This window comes from Chiloscyllium plagiosum, unplaced genomic scaffold (genome assembly GCF_037043375.1).
Source record: "Chiloscyllium plagiosum isolate Xiang-an unplaced genomic scaffold, Cpla_swu_hap1 HiC_scaffold_12, whole genome shotgun sequence".
Classification (NCBI taxonomy): domain Eukaryota; kingdom Metazoa; phylum Chordata; class Chondrichthyes; order Orectolobiformes; family Hemiscylliidae; genus Chiloscyllium; species Chiloscyllium plagiosum.
The window spans coordinates 3,169,803-3,186,665 of NW_028270150.1; the positions used below are offsets into that span (position 1 = coordinate 3,169,803).

At 58.6% G+C, this 16,863-nt stretch overlaps 1 protein-coding gene across 1 annotated transcript in view; it reads right to left on the bottom strand.

The window, feature by feature from the left end:
* Positions 1-16,863, bottom strand: part of trappc10 (trafficking protein particle complex subunit 10) — a 148,300-nt gene that overhangs the window by 40,605 nt on the left and 90,832 nt on the right. The window contains exons 13-18 of the mRNA XM_087992426.1: positions 15,966-16,078; positions 15,282-15,796; positions 6,864-7,005; positions 2,847-3,005; positions 1,689-1,927; positions 316-416 (exon numbers count right to left, since the gene is read on the bottom strand). Of these exons, the coding sequence (XP_087848552.1) occupies positions 316-416; positions 1,689-1,927; positions 2,847-3,005; positions 6,864-7,005; positions 15,282-15,796; positions 15,966-16,078 (1,269 nt within the window). The remainder of the gene's footprint in view (positions 1-315; positions 417-1,688; positions 1,928-2,846; positions 3,006-6,863; positions 7,006-15,281; positions 15,797-15,965; positions 16,079-16,863) is intronic.

Consider the following 16,863-nt stretch of genomic DNA (forward strand, 5'->3'; position numbering starts at 1 on the left):
CCCTGGCTCTAACCCCCATTCTCCCCCTATCCCCCCAGCACCAACCCCCACTAGCCCCCTCTCTCCCCCGGCTCCGTCCCCGCTCTCCCCCCCGGCTCCGTCCCCGCTCTCCCCCCCCCCTCCGTCCCCCACCCCGGCTCCGTCCCCCACTCTCGTCCCCCTCCCCCCCCCACTCTCCCACCAGCCCTGTCCCCACTCTCGCCCTCTCGCTCTCACCACCGGCTCCAATTACAACTAAACCCCAATTTCTTCTATTCCCCTCCCCACTCAGTCAACATTCCCAAAGACTGGAATGAGCATAAGGAAGGGCTTTACCTTCGGCCTGATGACAGAAGCAAATGTTTAGCACTGAACGGAATGTTGAAGGTCAAGGAGACCAGTGAAGAGTAAATGGACCAGGGGCAGTCGACGGTGATCTGCATTAAACAAACAGAGAGCTGTTACCAACATGACCACAACACAAGGACAGACCACCATAGACAGCCCATCCCCCCAAACCCAACAGCCCACCCCCCCGAAATCCAACAGCCCATCCCCCCAAACCCAACAGCCCACCCCCCCCAAACCCAACAGCCCACCCCCCCGAAATCCAACAGCCCATCCCCCCAAACCCAACAGCCCACCCCCCCGAAATCCAACAGCCCATCCCCCCAAACCCAACAGCCCATCCCCCCCAAACCCAACAGCCCACCCCCCCCAAACCCAACAGCCCACCCCCCCCAAACCCAACAGCCCACCCCCCCCAACCCAACAGCCCATCCCCCCGAAATCAACAGCCCATCCCCCCCAAACCCAACAGCCCATCCCCCCCAAACCCAACAGCCCATCCCCCCCAAACCCAACAGCCCATCCCCCCCAAACCCAACAGCCCATCCCCCCCAAACCCAACAGCCCATCCCCCCCAAACCCAACAGCCCATCCCCCCAAACCCAACAGCCCATCCCCCCGAAATCAACAGCCCATCCCCCCCAAACCCAACAGCCCATCCCCCCAAAACCAACAGCCCACTCCCCAAATCCAACAGCCCACTCCCCAAATCCAACAGCCCACTCCCCAAACCCAACAGCCCACTCCCCAAACCCAACAGCCCACTCCCCAAATCCAACAGCCCACTCCCCAAACCCAATAACCCACACCCCAAACCCAGCATGCACAAATTGACAGACCCCCACACCCAACATCATCCCAAATCTGAGCTGACATTTCCCTACCATCCCAAACCAAACTCAACAACCCCACCTAACCCACTACTAAAATGTAAACTCTCCCTGAAATGATAGCCACACAATCTGTAAGCTCCCCCACCCCATGACCAACAGCCTGTTCCAGGTGGCAGAGGGAGAATGGGTATTGAACATCAGGTTTGGAGCAGAGGGAGGAATGGTGGAGTGTGGGGAGTGACAGGAGATGTCAGGCCTGAGGTGACAGGAGGGGTTTGGGAAACATTACCAGAAGTGTTGAGACCCACTTCCCTTGCCAACAAACCCTTACCTATCTCCTGCCCCAACAACTGCCCTCCCCCTCCCGGTTCCTCTGACATTCCATTTTCCACCCATCCTCCTCCCACCCACGCCAAACCCCCCCCCCCCCCCACACACACACACAGACCCCCATACAGAGTTCCCTCACCACACACAACCTCTCCCCACCCCACCCAGCCCAGCTGTTGCCCTCTCCCTCTGATTGACCTTCTGCTCGATAGAGGTCATACACGGGCTCTCCAATTTAGTTTTGTCGAGTCCTCTGCGAGCTGCTTTTATCTCAGTGCTGGGTCTCTCAGAGTCAGGGGGCGTTGGTAGTGTGGACGGCAGGTGACAGATGACACGCAATTCAAACTCAATCTGATGGTAGGCAGCAGCCAGGGGCAGAGAGATACTGGTAATCTTTCCAGATGATTGGATGGATAACGGAGCCTCAGAGATTTTGTCTATTTAAAAAAGAAAGAACAGTTCCCTTAAAATCAAATTGTAAAAACTATCATCTGAGCTGAGAGCTTGGAAAACTGCTCACCCCCCTGTCATTTAAATTGTTAATGCAACAATCCTGTACTCCTAGGAAACAAACACAATGCTGTCAGGGCCAGAGTAAAGCTCCCTCTACACTGTCCCCCATCAAACACTCCCAGGGACAGGGACAGCGCGGGGTTAGGTACAGAGTAAAGCTACCTCTACACTGTCCCCCATCAAACACTCCCAGGGACAGGGACAGCACAGGGTTAGATACAGAGTAAAGCTCTCTCTACACTGTCCCCCATCAAACACTCCCAGAACAGGGACAGCACTGGGTTAGGTACAGAGTAAAGCTCCCTCTACACTGGGTTAGGTACAGAGTAAAGCTCCCTCTACACTGTCCCCCATCAAACACTCCCAGGACAGGGACAGCACGGGGTTAGGTACAGAGTAAAGCTCCCTCTACACTGTCCCCCATCAAACACTCCCAGGACAGGGACAGCACTGGGTTAGGTACAGAGTAAAGCTCCCTCTACACTGTCCCCCATCAAACACTCCCAGGACAGGGACAGCACGGAGTTAGGTACAGAGTAAAGCTCCCTCTACACTGTATCCCCATCAAACACTCTCCGGAAAGGTGAAAAGTCATGCTTCAGTACTGTCAGCTTTCATATTCTTTAAGTGTTCTGTTATTATTTAATATTCTGTTTGCTCCTTGTTGTTACAAATGAAAGTGACACTAACAGTACAATGGAATGGAACTCAGGGCCCGACTGGGCAACAGGCACAGAGGTTTGATCTGTAAGACACTGCCTCAGTACAAGCTGCCAGCCAATGTCCCACAGCTGCTCCCATATACCCCCCAGTCTCCGAGGATCCGATCAGTGACTCACTCACCCCCACTGTTGGTTGAAACTGTGGCAGTGCTGCTGGCTGAGTGCAGGATTGGCAGTGTGTCAGTGATACTGAGCTGCAGTGCGTCTCCATTCTTTACAGAGTAATGGCCTGTCTGGATGGTGAACTTCACTTGTTGAGAAATACCTGCCAGGAGGTTGTCTGAATAAAAGGGAGACAGACAGTTATTACTCAGCACAGGCTATTCAACGTGAGCCAACTGCAATAACTCCGCGGGAACAGTCATATCACCCTAGATTCAAACACAGTTCACACACTCAACCGAGTCAGATGGTGGACACTTCAAACCTCACTCAAGAGACAAAAGCACAAAATTCTGGTTGATTGCACAGTGAAATACTGAGGGAGTGCAGCACCGTCAGAGGGTCAGTACTGAGGGAGGGCCGCACTGTCAGAGGGTCAGTACTGAGAGAGTGCCGCACTGTCAGAGGGTCAGTACTGAAGGAGTGCTGCACTGTCAGAGGGTCAGTACTGAAGGAGTGCCGCACTGTCAGAGGGTCAGTACTGAAGGAGTGCCGCACTGTCAGAGGGTCAGTACTGAGGGAGTGCCGCACCGTCAGAGGGTCAGTACTGAAGGAGTGCCGCACCGTCAGAGGGTCAGGACTGAGGGAGAGCCGCACTGTCAGAGGGTCAGGACTGAGGGAGAGCCGCACTGTCAGAGGGTCAGTACTGAGGGAGAGCCGCACTGTCAGAGGGTCAGTACTGAGGGTGTGCCGCACTGTCAGAGGGTCAGTGCTGAGGGAGTGCAGCACTGTCAGAGGGTCAGTGCTGAGGGAGTGCCGCACTGTCAGAGGGTCAGTGCTGAGGGAGTGCCGCACTGTCAGAGGGTCAGTGCTGAGGGAGTGCAGCACCGTCAGAGGGTCAGTGCTGAGGGAGTGCAGCACCGTCAGAGGGTCAGTACTGAGGGAGTGCAGCACTGTCAGAGGGTCAGTACTGAGGGTGTGCCGCACTGTCAGAGGGTCAGTGCTGAGGGAGTGCAGCACTGTCAGAGGGTCAGTGCTGAGGGAGTGCCGCACTGTCAGAGGGTCAGTGCTGAGGGAGTGCAGCACCGTCAGAGGGTCAGTACTGAGGGAGTGCCACACTGTCAGATGGTCAGTGCTGAGGGAGAGCCGCACTGTCGGAGGGTCAGTACTGAGGGAGCGCCGCCCTGTCGGAGGGTCAGTACTGAGGGAGAGCCGCACTGTCGGAGGGTCAGTACTGAGGGAGAGCCGCACTGTCGGAGGGTCAGTCCTGAGGGAGAGCCGCACTGTCGGAGGGTCAGTACTGAGGGAGCGCTGCACTGTCGGAGGGTCAGTACTGAGGGAGTGTCGCACTGTCGGAAGGTCAGTACTGAGGGAGTGCCGCACTGTCGGAGGGTCAGTACTGAGGGAGAGCCGCACTGTCGGAGGGTCAGTACTGAGGGTGTGCCGCACTGTCGGAGGGTCAGTACTGAGGGAGTGCCGCACTGTCGGAGGGTCAGTACTGAGGGAGAGCCGCACTGTCGGAGGGTCAGTCCTGAGGGAGAGCCGCACTGTCGGAGGGTCAGTCCTGAGGGAGAGCCGCACTGTCGGAGGGTCAGTACTGAGGGAGCGCCGCACTGTCCGAGGGTCAGTGCTGAGGGAGTGCCGCTTTGTCGGAGGGTCAGTACTGAGGGAGTGCCGCACTGTTGGAGAGTCAGTACTGAGGGAGTGCCGCACTGTCCGAGGGTCAGTGCTGAGGGAGTGCCGCTTTGTCGGAGGGTCAGTACTGAGGGAGTGCCGCACTGCACCCATCTCTCTCAGGCAAACTATTTCAATGCTGAAGAAGATGGAGCCTTCCCCTTGTTTGAGTGAATTGGCTCTACCCTCTGAGAACCCTCACCTCCCCGTGACCCTCTCAGACACCCCTCCCTCAACGTAAGCCCCTCAGTCACCCCTCCCCTCACCGTGACCCTCTCCTCACCGTGACCCTCTCAGACACCCCTCCTCTCCCCGTGACCCCCTCAGACACCCCTCTCCTCACCGTGACCCCCTCAGACTCTCCTCCTCTCACAGTGACCCTCTCCTCACCGTGACCCCCTCAGTCACCCCTCCTCTCCCCGTGACCCCCTCAGACACCCCTCCCCTCACCGTGACCCGCTCAGACACCCCTCTCCTCACCGTGACCCCCTCAGACACCCCTCCTCTCACAGTGACCCTCTCAGACACCCCTCCCCGTGACCCTCTCAGACACCCCTCCCCTCACCGTGACCCGCTCAGACACCCCTCCCCTCACCGTGACCTTCCCCTCACCGTGACCCTCTCAGACACCTCTCCCCTCACTGTGACCCGCTCAGACACCCCTCTCCTCACCGTGACCCCTTCAGACACCCCTCTCCTCACCGTGACCCTCTCCTCACCGTGACCCTCTCAGACACCCCTCCCCTCACCGTGACCCGCTCAGACACCCCTCCCAGTGATCCTCTCAGACACCCCTCCCCTCACCGTGACCCTCTCCTCACCGTGACCCGCTCAGACACCCCTCCCCTCACCGTGACCCTCTCCTCACCGTGACCCGCTCAGACACCCCTCCCCGTGATCCTCTCAGACACGCCTCCCTGTGACCCCCTCAAACACCCCTCTTCTCACGGTGACCCTCTCAGACACCCCTCTCCTCACCGTAACCCCTTCAGACACCCCTCTCCTCACTGTGACCCGCTCAGACACCTCTCATCTCACCGTGACCCGCTCAGACATCCCTCCCCGTGATCCTCTCAGACACCCCTCCCCTCACCGTGACCCGCTCAGACATCCCTCCCCGTGATCCTCTCAGACACCCTTCCCCTCACCGTGACCCGCTCAGACACCCCTCCCCTCACCGTGACCCGCTCAGACACCCCTTCCCTCACCGTGACCCTCTCAGACACCCCTCCCCTCACCGTGACCCGCTCAGACACCTCTCATCTCACCGTGACCCGCTCAGACACCCCTCTCCTCACCGTGACCCCCTCAGACACCCCTCTCCTCACCGTGACCCGCTCAGACACCCCTCCCCTCACCGTGACTCTCTCCTCACCGTCACCCTCTCAGGGACCCGTCTCCTCACCGTGACCTTGTCAGACACCCCTCTCCTCACCGCGATCCTCTCAGGGAGCCCTCTCCTCACTGTGACCCTCTCAGGGACCCGTCTCCTCACCCGTGACCTTCTCAGACACCCCTCTCCTCACCGCGACCCTCTCAGGGAGCCCCCTCCTCACCGCGACACACTCAGAAGACTGGGTGCATACTCCCTGGAGCTTTGAAAAGTGACAGATGAGTTAATTGAAACCACTCACAGGACATGACAGGGTGGATGAAATACAGAACAGACCCTTCAGCCCACTAGGTCTGTGCTGACCATGTTACCATTCTAAACTAATCCTATCTGCTTGCCTATCCCTATTCCCTATTCATACCCGTCAGAATTGTATATAATTCTATCAGATTGCCCTTCAGTCTCCAATTCTGTCGCAAAAGCAATCTCAGTTGTCTTACCTCTTCTTATAAATAACACCCTCCAAACCAGGCAACATCCCGGTATAACCTCCTTTGCATCCTTTCCAAAACCTCCACATGCTTCCTATTGCGTGGTGACTAGAACGGTACACAGTACTCCACTGTGGCCTAACTAAAGGTTTATACAGCTGCAACAGGAATTGATGTGAATATGCCCACATGATGTGGACAGATGGGTTTCCCTGGCTGGAGTGTTTGAAACCTGGGGACAGAAATGGACTACACTGACCCTGAAATAAAGACTGAGACAAGAAGGAATTTCTTCACTCAGTGGGCGGTCAATCTTTGGGTCCCTCTACCTCAGGAGAGCTGTGGAAGCTCAGTCATGGAGCAGGTTTAAGACAGAGATCAACAGGTTGTTGGAAAACAATGACACAAAGGGGCATGGATATCGTGAGGAAACGTGGCACAGAGTTTGTGGCTTCGACCCAACTGAATATCAGAGCAGGTTGGATGGCCTCAATAGTCGGCTCATGTTCCACTTTCAATTAAATTCCACTAGACTCACCGGTCATTGGCTCTACTTTGAGCTGAGGTTCCTGAGAATATACTTCGTATTGAATGATAGGATAGATGTGAGGAAGACTGAACTGTACTACTCCCATGGAGGCAGAGAGCTGGCGCAGGGTGTAGATCCCAGCTTCCTTCGCCTACACAAAAAGATTACATGGAATGAGGCTTCAACAAAACACAGCAACATATGCCCAACCAGGCACCAACCGCACGGTACTGCAACATGACCCTGCATACATCTGAATGCTCGAACACTCACTGGGAGACAGTCCCACACACACACACTGACCCTCACTGGGGGACAGTCCCACACACACACTGACCCTCACTGGGGGACAGTCCCACACACACACTGACCCTCACTGGGGGACAGTCCCACACACACACACTGACCCTCACTGGGGGACAGTCCCACACACACACTGACCCTCACTGGGGGACAGTCCCACACACACACACTGACCCTCACTGGGGGACAGTCCCACACACACACACTGACCCTCACTGGGGGACAGTCCCACACACACACTGACCCTCACTGGGGGACAGTCCCACACACACACTGACCCTCATTGGGGGACAGTCCCACACACACACACTGACCCTCACTGGGGGACAGTCCCACACACACACACTGACCCTCACTGGGGGACAGTCCCACACACACACACTGACCCTCACTGGGGGACAGTCCCACACACACACACTGACCCTCACTGGGGGACAGTCCCACACACACACTGACCCTCACTGGGGGACAGTCCCACACACACACTGACCCTCACTGGGGGACAGTCCCACACACACACTGACCCTCACCATAGGACAGTCCCACACACACACTGACCCTCACCATAGGACAGTCCCACACACACACTGGCCCTCACTGGGGGACAGTCCCACACACACACTGACCCTCACTGGGGGAGAGTCCCACACACACACTGGCCCTCACTGGGGGACAGTCCCACACACACACTGGCCCTCACTGGGGGACAGTCCCACACACACACTGGCCCTCACTGGGGGACAGTCCCACACACACACTGGCCCTCACTGGGGGACAGTCCCACACACACACTGGCCCTCACTGGGGGACAGTCCCACACACACACTGGCCCTCACTGGGGGACAGTCCCACACACACACTGGCCCTCACTGGGGGACAGTCCCACACACACACTGGCCCTCACTGGGGGACAGTCCCACACACACACACTGGCCCTCACTGGGGGACAGTCCCTCACACACACTGGCCCTCACTGGGGTACAGTCCCACACACACACTGACCCTCACCATAGGACAGTCCCACACACACACTGACCCTCACTGGGGGAGAGTCCCACACACACACTGACCCTCACTGGGGGAGAGTCCCACACACACTGACCCTCACTGGGGGACAGTCCCACACACACACACTGACCCTCACTGGGGGACAGTCCCACACACACTGACCCTCACTGGGGGACAGTCCCACACACACACTGGCCCTCACTGGGGGACAGTCCCACACACACACTGACCCTCACTGGGGGAGAGTCCCACACACACACTGACCCTCACCGTAGGAAAGTCCCTCACAGACTGACCCTCACTGGGGGACAGTCCCACACACACACTGACCCTCACTGGGGGACAGTCCCACACACACACTGACTCTCACTGGGGGACAGTCCCACACACACACTGGCCCTCACTGGGGGACAGTCCCACACACACACTGGCCCTCACTGGGGGACAGTCCCACACACACACTGGCCCTCACTGGGGGACAGTCCCACACACACACACTGGCCCTCACTGGGGGACAGTCCCTCACACACACTGGCCCTCACTGGGGTACAGTCCCACACACACACTGACCCTCACCATAGGACAGTCCCACACACACACTGACCCTCACTGGGGGAGAGTCCCACACACACACTGACCCTCACTGGGGGAGAGTCCCACACACACTGACCCTCACTGGGGGACAGTCCCACACACACACACTGACCCTCACTGGGGGACAGTCCCACACACACTGACCCTCACTGGGGGACAGTCCCACACACACACTGGCCCTCACTGGGGGACAGTCCCACACACACACTGACCCTCACTGGGGGAGAGTCCCACACACACACTGACCCTCACCGTAGGACAGTCCCTCACAGACTGACCCTCACTGGGGGACAGTCCCACACACACACTGACCCTCACTGGGGGACAGTCCCACACACACACTGACTCTCACTGGGGGACAGTCCCACACACACACTGACCCTCACTGGGGGACAGTCCCACACACACACTGGCCCTCACTGGGGGACAGTCCCACACACACACTGACCCTCACCATAGGCCAGTCCCACACACACACTGACCCTCACTGGGGGAGAGTTCCACACACACACTGACCCTCACTGGGGGAGAGTCATACACACACACTGACCCTCTCTGGGGGACAGTCCCACACACACACTGACCCTCACTGGGGGACAGTCCCACACACACACTGACCCTCACTGGGGGACAGTCCCACACACACACTGGCCCTCACTGGGGGACAGTCCCACACACACACTGGCCCTCACTGGGGGACAGTCCCACACACACACTGGCCCTCACTGGGGGACAGTCCCACACACACACTGGCCCTCACTGGGGGACAGTCCCACACACACACACTGGCCCTCACTGGGGGACAGTCCCTCACACACACTGGCCCTCACTGGGGTACAGTCCCACACACACACTGACCCTCACCATAGGACAGTCCCACACACACACTGACCCTCACTGGGGGAGAGTCCCACACACACACTGACCCTCACTGGGGGAGAGTCCCACACACACTGACCCTCACTGGGGGACAGTCCCACACACACACACTGACCCTCACTGGGGGACAGTCCCACACACACTGACCCTCACTGGGGGACAGTCCCACACACACACTGGCCCTCACTGGGGGACAGTCCCACACACACACTGACCCTCACTGGGGGAGAGTCCCACACACACTGACCCTCACTGGGGGACAGTCCCACACACACACACTGACCCTCACTGGGGGACAGTCCCACACACACTGACCCTCACTGGGGGACAGTCCCACACACACACTGGCCCTCACTGGGGGACAGTCCCACACACACACTGACCCTCACTGGGGGAGAGTCCCACACACACACTGACCCTCACTGGGGGAGAGTCCCACACACACACTGACCCTCACCGTAGGACAGTCCCTCACAGACTGACCCTCACTGGGGGACAGTCCCACACACACACTGACCCTCACTGGGGGACAGTCCCACACACACACTGACTCTCACTGGGGGACAGTCCCACACACACACTGACCCTCACTGGGGGACAGTCCCACACACACACTGGCCCTCACTGGGGGACAGTCCCACACACACACTGACCCTCACCATAGGCCAGTCCCACACACACACTGACCCTCACTGGGGGAGAGTTCCACACACACACTGACCCTCACTGGGGGAGAGTCATACACACACACTGACCCTCTCTGGGGGACAGTCCCACACACACACTGACCCTCACTGGGGGACAGTCCCACACACACACTGACTCTCACTGGGGGACAGTCCCACACACACACTGGCCCTCACTGGGGGACAGTCCCACACACACACTGGCCCTCACTGGGGGACAGTCCCACACACACACTGGCCCTCACTGGGGGACAGTCCCACACACACACACTGGCCCTCACTGGGGGACAGTCCCTCACACACACTGGCCCTCACTGGGGTACAGTCCCACACACACACTGACCCTCACCATAGGACAGTCCCACACACACACTGACCCTCACTGGGGGAGAGTCCCACACACACACTGACCCTCACTGGGGGAGAGTCCCACACACACTGACCCTCACTGGGGGACAGTCCCACACACACACACTGACCCTCACTGGGGGACAGTCCCACACACACTGACCCTCACTGGGGGACAGTCCCACACACACACTGGCCCTCACTGGGGGACAGTCCCACACACACACTGACCCTCACTGGGGGAGAGTCCCACACACACACTGACCCTCACCGTAGGACAGTCCCTCACAGACTGACCCTCACTGGGGGACAGTCCCACACACACACTGACCCTCACTGGGGGACAGTCCCACACACACACTGACTCTCACTGGGGGACAGTCCCACACACACACTGACCCTCACTGGGGGACAGTCCCACACACACACTGGCCCTCACTGGGGGACAGTCCCACACACACACTGACCCTCACCATAGGCCAGTCCCACACACACACTGACCCTCACTGGGGGAGAGTTCCACACACACACTGACCCTCACTGGGGGAGAGTCACACACACACACTGACCCTCTCTGGGGGACAGTCCCACACACACACTGACCCTCACTGGGGGACAGTCCCACACACACACTGACCCTCACTGGGGGACAGTCCCACACACACTGACCCTCACTTGGGGACAGTCCCACACACACACACTGACCCTCACTGGGGGACAGTCCCACACACACTGACCCTCACTGGAGGACAGTCCCACACACACACTGGCCCTCACTGGGGGACAGTCCCACACACACACTGACCCTCACTGGGGGACAGTCCCACACACACACTGACCCTCACTGGGGGACAGTCCCACACACACACTGACCCTCACTGGGGGACAGTCCCACACACACACTGACCCTCACTGGGGGACAGTCCCACACATACACGGACCCTCACTGGGGGACAGTCCCACACACACACTGACCCTCACTGGGGGACAGTCCCACACACACACTGGCCCTCACTGGGGGACAGTCCCACACACACACTGGCCCTCACTGGGGGACAGTCCCAAACACACACTGACCCTCACTGGGGGACAGTCCCACACACACACTGGCCCTCACTGGGGGAAAGTCCCTCACACACACTGGCCCTCACTGGGGTACAGTCCCACACACACACTGACCCTCACCATAGGACAGTCCCACACACACACTGACCCTCACTGGGGGAGATTCCCACACACACACTGACCCTCACTGGGGGAGAGTCCCACACACACACTGACCCTCACCGTAGGACAGTCCCACACACACTGGCCCTCACTGGGGGACAGTCCCACACACACACTGACCCTCACTGGGGGACAGTCCCACACACACACTGACCCTCACTGGGGGACAGTCCCACACACACTGGCCCTCACTGGGGGACAGTCCCACACACACACACTGACCCTCACTGGGGGACAGTCCCACACACACTGACCCTCACTGGGGGACAGTCCCACACACACACTGGCCCTCACTGGGGGACAGTCCCACACACACACTGGCCCTCACTGGGGGACAGTCCCACACACACACTGGCCCTCACTGGGGGACAGTCCCACACACACACTGGCCCTCACTGGGGGACAGTCCCACACACACACTGGCCCTCACTGGGGGACAGTCCCACACACACACTGGCCCTCACTGGGGGACAGTCCCACACACACACTGGCCCTCACTGGGGGACAGTCCCACACACACACTGGCCCTCACTGGGGGACAGTCCCACACACACACTGACCCTCACTGGGGGACAGTCCCACACACACACTGACCCTCACTGGGGGAGAGTCCCACACACACACTGACCCTCACCGTAGGACAGTCCCTCACAGACTGGCCCTCACTGGGGGACAGTCCCACACACACACTGGCCCTCACTGGGGGACAGTCCCACACACACACTGGCCCTCACTGGGGGACAGTCCCTCACACACACTGGCCCTCACTGGGGGACAGTCCCACACACACACTGACCCTCACCATAGGACAGTCCCACACACACACTGACCCTCACTGGGTGAGGGTCCCACACACACACTGACCCTCACTGGGGGAGAGTCCCACACACACACTGACCCTCACCGTAGGACAGTCCCACACACACTGACCCTCACTGGGGGACAGTCCCACACACACACTGGCCCTCACTGGGGGACAGTCCCACACACACACTGGCCCTCACTGGGGGACAGTCCCACACACACACTGGCCCTCACTGGGGGACAGTCCCACACACACACTGGCCCTCACTGGGGGACAGTCCCACACGCACACTGGCCCTCACTTGGGGACAGTCCCACACGCACACTGGCCCTCACTGGGGGACAGTCCCACACACACACTGGCCCTCACTGGGGGACAGTCCCACACACACACTGGCCCTCACTGGGGGACAGTCCCACACACACACTGGCCCTCACTGGGGGACAGTCCCACACACACACTGGCCCTCACTGGGGGACAGTCCCACACACACACTGGCCCTCACTGGGGGACAGTCCCACACACACACTGGCCCTCACTGGGGGACAGTCCCACACACACACTGGCCCTCACTGGGGGACAGTCCCACACACACACTGGCCCTCACTGGGGGACAGTCCCACACACACACTGGCCCTCACTGGGGGACAGTCCCACACACACACTGGCCCTCACTGGGGGACAGTCCCACACACACACTGGCCCTCACTGGGGGACAGTCCCACACACACACTGGCCCTCACTGAGGGACAGTCCCACACACACACTGGCCCTCACTGAGGGACAGTCCCACACACACACTGGCCCTCACTGAGGGACAGTCCCACACACACACTGGCCCTCACTGGGGGACAGTCCCACACACACACTGGCCCTCACTGGGGGACAGTCCCACACACACACACTGGCCCTCACTGGGGGACAGTCCCTCACACACACTGGCCCTCACTGGGGTACAGTCCCACACACACACTGACCCTCACCATAGGACAGTCCCACACACACACTGACCCTCACTGGGGGAGAATCCCACACACACACTGACCCTCACTGGGGGAGAGTCCCACACACACACTGACCCTCACCGTAGGACAGTCCCTCACAGACTGACCCTCACTGGGGGACAGTCCCACACACACACTGGCCCTCACTGGGGGACAGTCCCACACACACACTGGCCCTCACTGGGGGACAGTCCCACACACACACTGGCCCTCACTGGGGGACAGTCCCACACACACACTGGCCCTCACTGGGGGACAGTCCCACACACACACTGGCCCTCACTGGGGGACAGTCCCACACACACACTGGCCCTCACTGGGGGACAGTCCCACACACACACTGGCCCTCACTGGGGGACAGTCCCTCACACACACTGGCCCTCACTGGGGGACAGTCCCTCACACACACTGGCCCTCACTGGGGGACAGTCCCTCACACACACTGGCCCTCACTGGGGGACAGTCCCTCACACACACTGGCCCTCACTGGGGGACAGTCCCACACAAACACTGGCCCTCACTGGGGGTCAGTCCCACACACACTGACCCTTACTGGGGGACAGTCCCACACACACACACTGGCCCTCACTGGAGGGACAGTCCCACACACACACTGACCCTCACTGGGGGACAGTCCCACACACACACTGGCCCTCACTGGGGGACAGTCCCACACACACACTGGCCCTCACTGGGGGACAGTCCCACACACACACTGGCCCTCACTGGGGGACAGTCCCACACACACACTGGCCCTCACTGGGGGACAGTCCCACACACACACTGGCCCTCACTGGGGGACAGTCCCACACACACACTGGCCCTCACTGGGGGACAGTCCCACACACACACTGGCCCTCACTGGGGGACAGTCCCACACACACTGACCCTCACTCGGGGACAGTCCCACACACACTGACCCTCACTGGGGGACAGTCCCACACACACTGACCCTCACTGGGGGACAGTCCCACACACACACACACACACTCTCACTGGGGACAGTCCTGCACACACACTGACCCTCACTGGAGGACAGTCCCACACAGACTGGCCCTCACTGGGGGTACTGTCCCACACAGACTGGCCCTCACTGGGGGTACAGTCCCACACACACACTGACCCTCACTGGGGGACAGTCCCACACACACACTGACCCTCACTGGGGGACAGTCCTGCACACACACTGACCCTCACTGGGGGACAGTCCCACACACACACTGACCCTCCCTGGGCAGTACAGGGTTCCTTGTGCTGATTGCTCTCATCACTTTCTCGCTGGTCGTGGCACTGGCACCCGTAAAATGTCCCCTAACAAGTGACTGATCTGCTCGTGACTGCTGATTGCTGACTCAGCTCTGCGTCCTCTGTCATTGCTGCTTCCCCTCTGCTACCTCTGGCTGTTGTTCTGATTTCAGGTGGACACCTGCCTTTTCTCCACTCAGGGGCTCTTTGTCTCTCTTTCCCCTAGCTATCTCCTCCACAGCCAGCGGCCCCCAGCCCAGCTCCTCCCTAACCGGGTTATACAAAGAACAATGCAGAATTGTAGTCAGCGGGGTGGAAAAGCACTGGCCTGAGTGCTGAAGTGTATGATGTTGGCTCCTGGCTGCAGCAGGATATTGGTGGTGCGTAAGGAGTGTGCAGAATCGTCCAGAGGCAGTTCCGAGGGTCGCTCGAGGGAGCTGCTGCTCTCCTGCCTCCGCAGCAGTAGGTGCATGTTCTTGCAGATAATGCCGCTGGAGTTGAGTGAGCTGTCTGACAGGCTCCGGTCATAAAGCTCATACAGCTCCACGGAAGGCTGGTTATTCCGGGGGAAGGCGTGGCCACTGGGCTCACTTGGGAACAGGAAGATCCCACTCATATTCCGATTGCGGCTCCCAAACTCGCTGCTTCTCTTGAATGGGTCTTTGCTCACAGTGAGGTGCAGGTGAATGGAGAGTTGATCTAGGTGCATGGGGAGAGGCATGAGGCTGTTCACAGTCAGCTCAATGTCCAGGTACCCTCCGACATGCACCACAGCACATGCTGGATTGAAGCATAACCTCTTCAGTTGGACAAAGCCATCCATGGGCAGCACCAACCAGTCATCTGAAAACAGAGAGCACAGCACGGCAGTTACAATGTACGATAACCCCTCTCCCCCAACCCAAACACACCCTGGAGCTGCCCACCCTACCCAACCCCAGTGATGCCTCTGATCAAACAGGGTGGTGTAATTCCTCTCTGCGTTTAGATGGTGGATGTTTCCTGGCCTTACCTTGCCCATTAGCTTGCCGCTGAGCCAGATCCAGAATCTCCTGGCAGAAGTGGACACGTTCTGCGTCCATTAGATTCCCATCACTAGCCAACAGGCTGCTAGTCTGCAGGTAGCTGTGAAACTGGATTAAGGGAGAGTTGCAGAACAAGACACGGGACAGAAAATCCAAATCCTGCAGTTCCCAGTCACTCTCTGAACTCCAACACGATCACACATTTCAACAGAACTCCCATTGTGACACCATTGAACAGTCAGTGAATTATTGCTAGAATTACAGTCAATTTACAACATAAGCAGGTCATTACACCCAGCTGGTGTATGTTTTACAGGAGCTTCCTTACTCTCATCCTGGTTCATCTTTCCCATGAGATCATAAGATGTAGGAGCAGATCTGTAGGCCACTCAGCCCACTGAGTCTGTTCTTCCATTCAGTGAGGTTTTGACTGATCTCCATTTTCTTGCCTTTTCTCTATTACCCAGATTCCCTTCCTATCGATCTCAGTCTTAAATTAACATACCCAGTTAATTCTGCCACAGACCGCAATGCTTCAGGCACAGGTAAAGCAGTAATAATGATCACACTGACACTGACAGGAGGGAGATCAGACAAACAGTCATTTGATCAGGAAGCCCTCTCCTGCCACTCTGTTCATGTGGACTCAGTCCCAGTAGCTCCACTTCCCTGGTCTCCAAGTCAGCAATCTAATGCTAACCAACAAATACCAAACTACACTGTGAGAAGATTTGTAGCTCGGGTGCTCGTTGTTGTGGTTCTGTTCGCCGAGCTGGGAATTTGTGTTGCAAACGTTTCGCCTCCTGTCTAGGTGACATCCTCAGTGCTTGGGAGTCTCCTGTGAAGCGCTTCTGTGATCTTTCCTCCGGCATTTATAGTGATTTG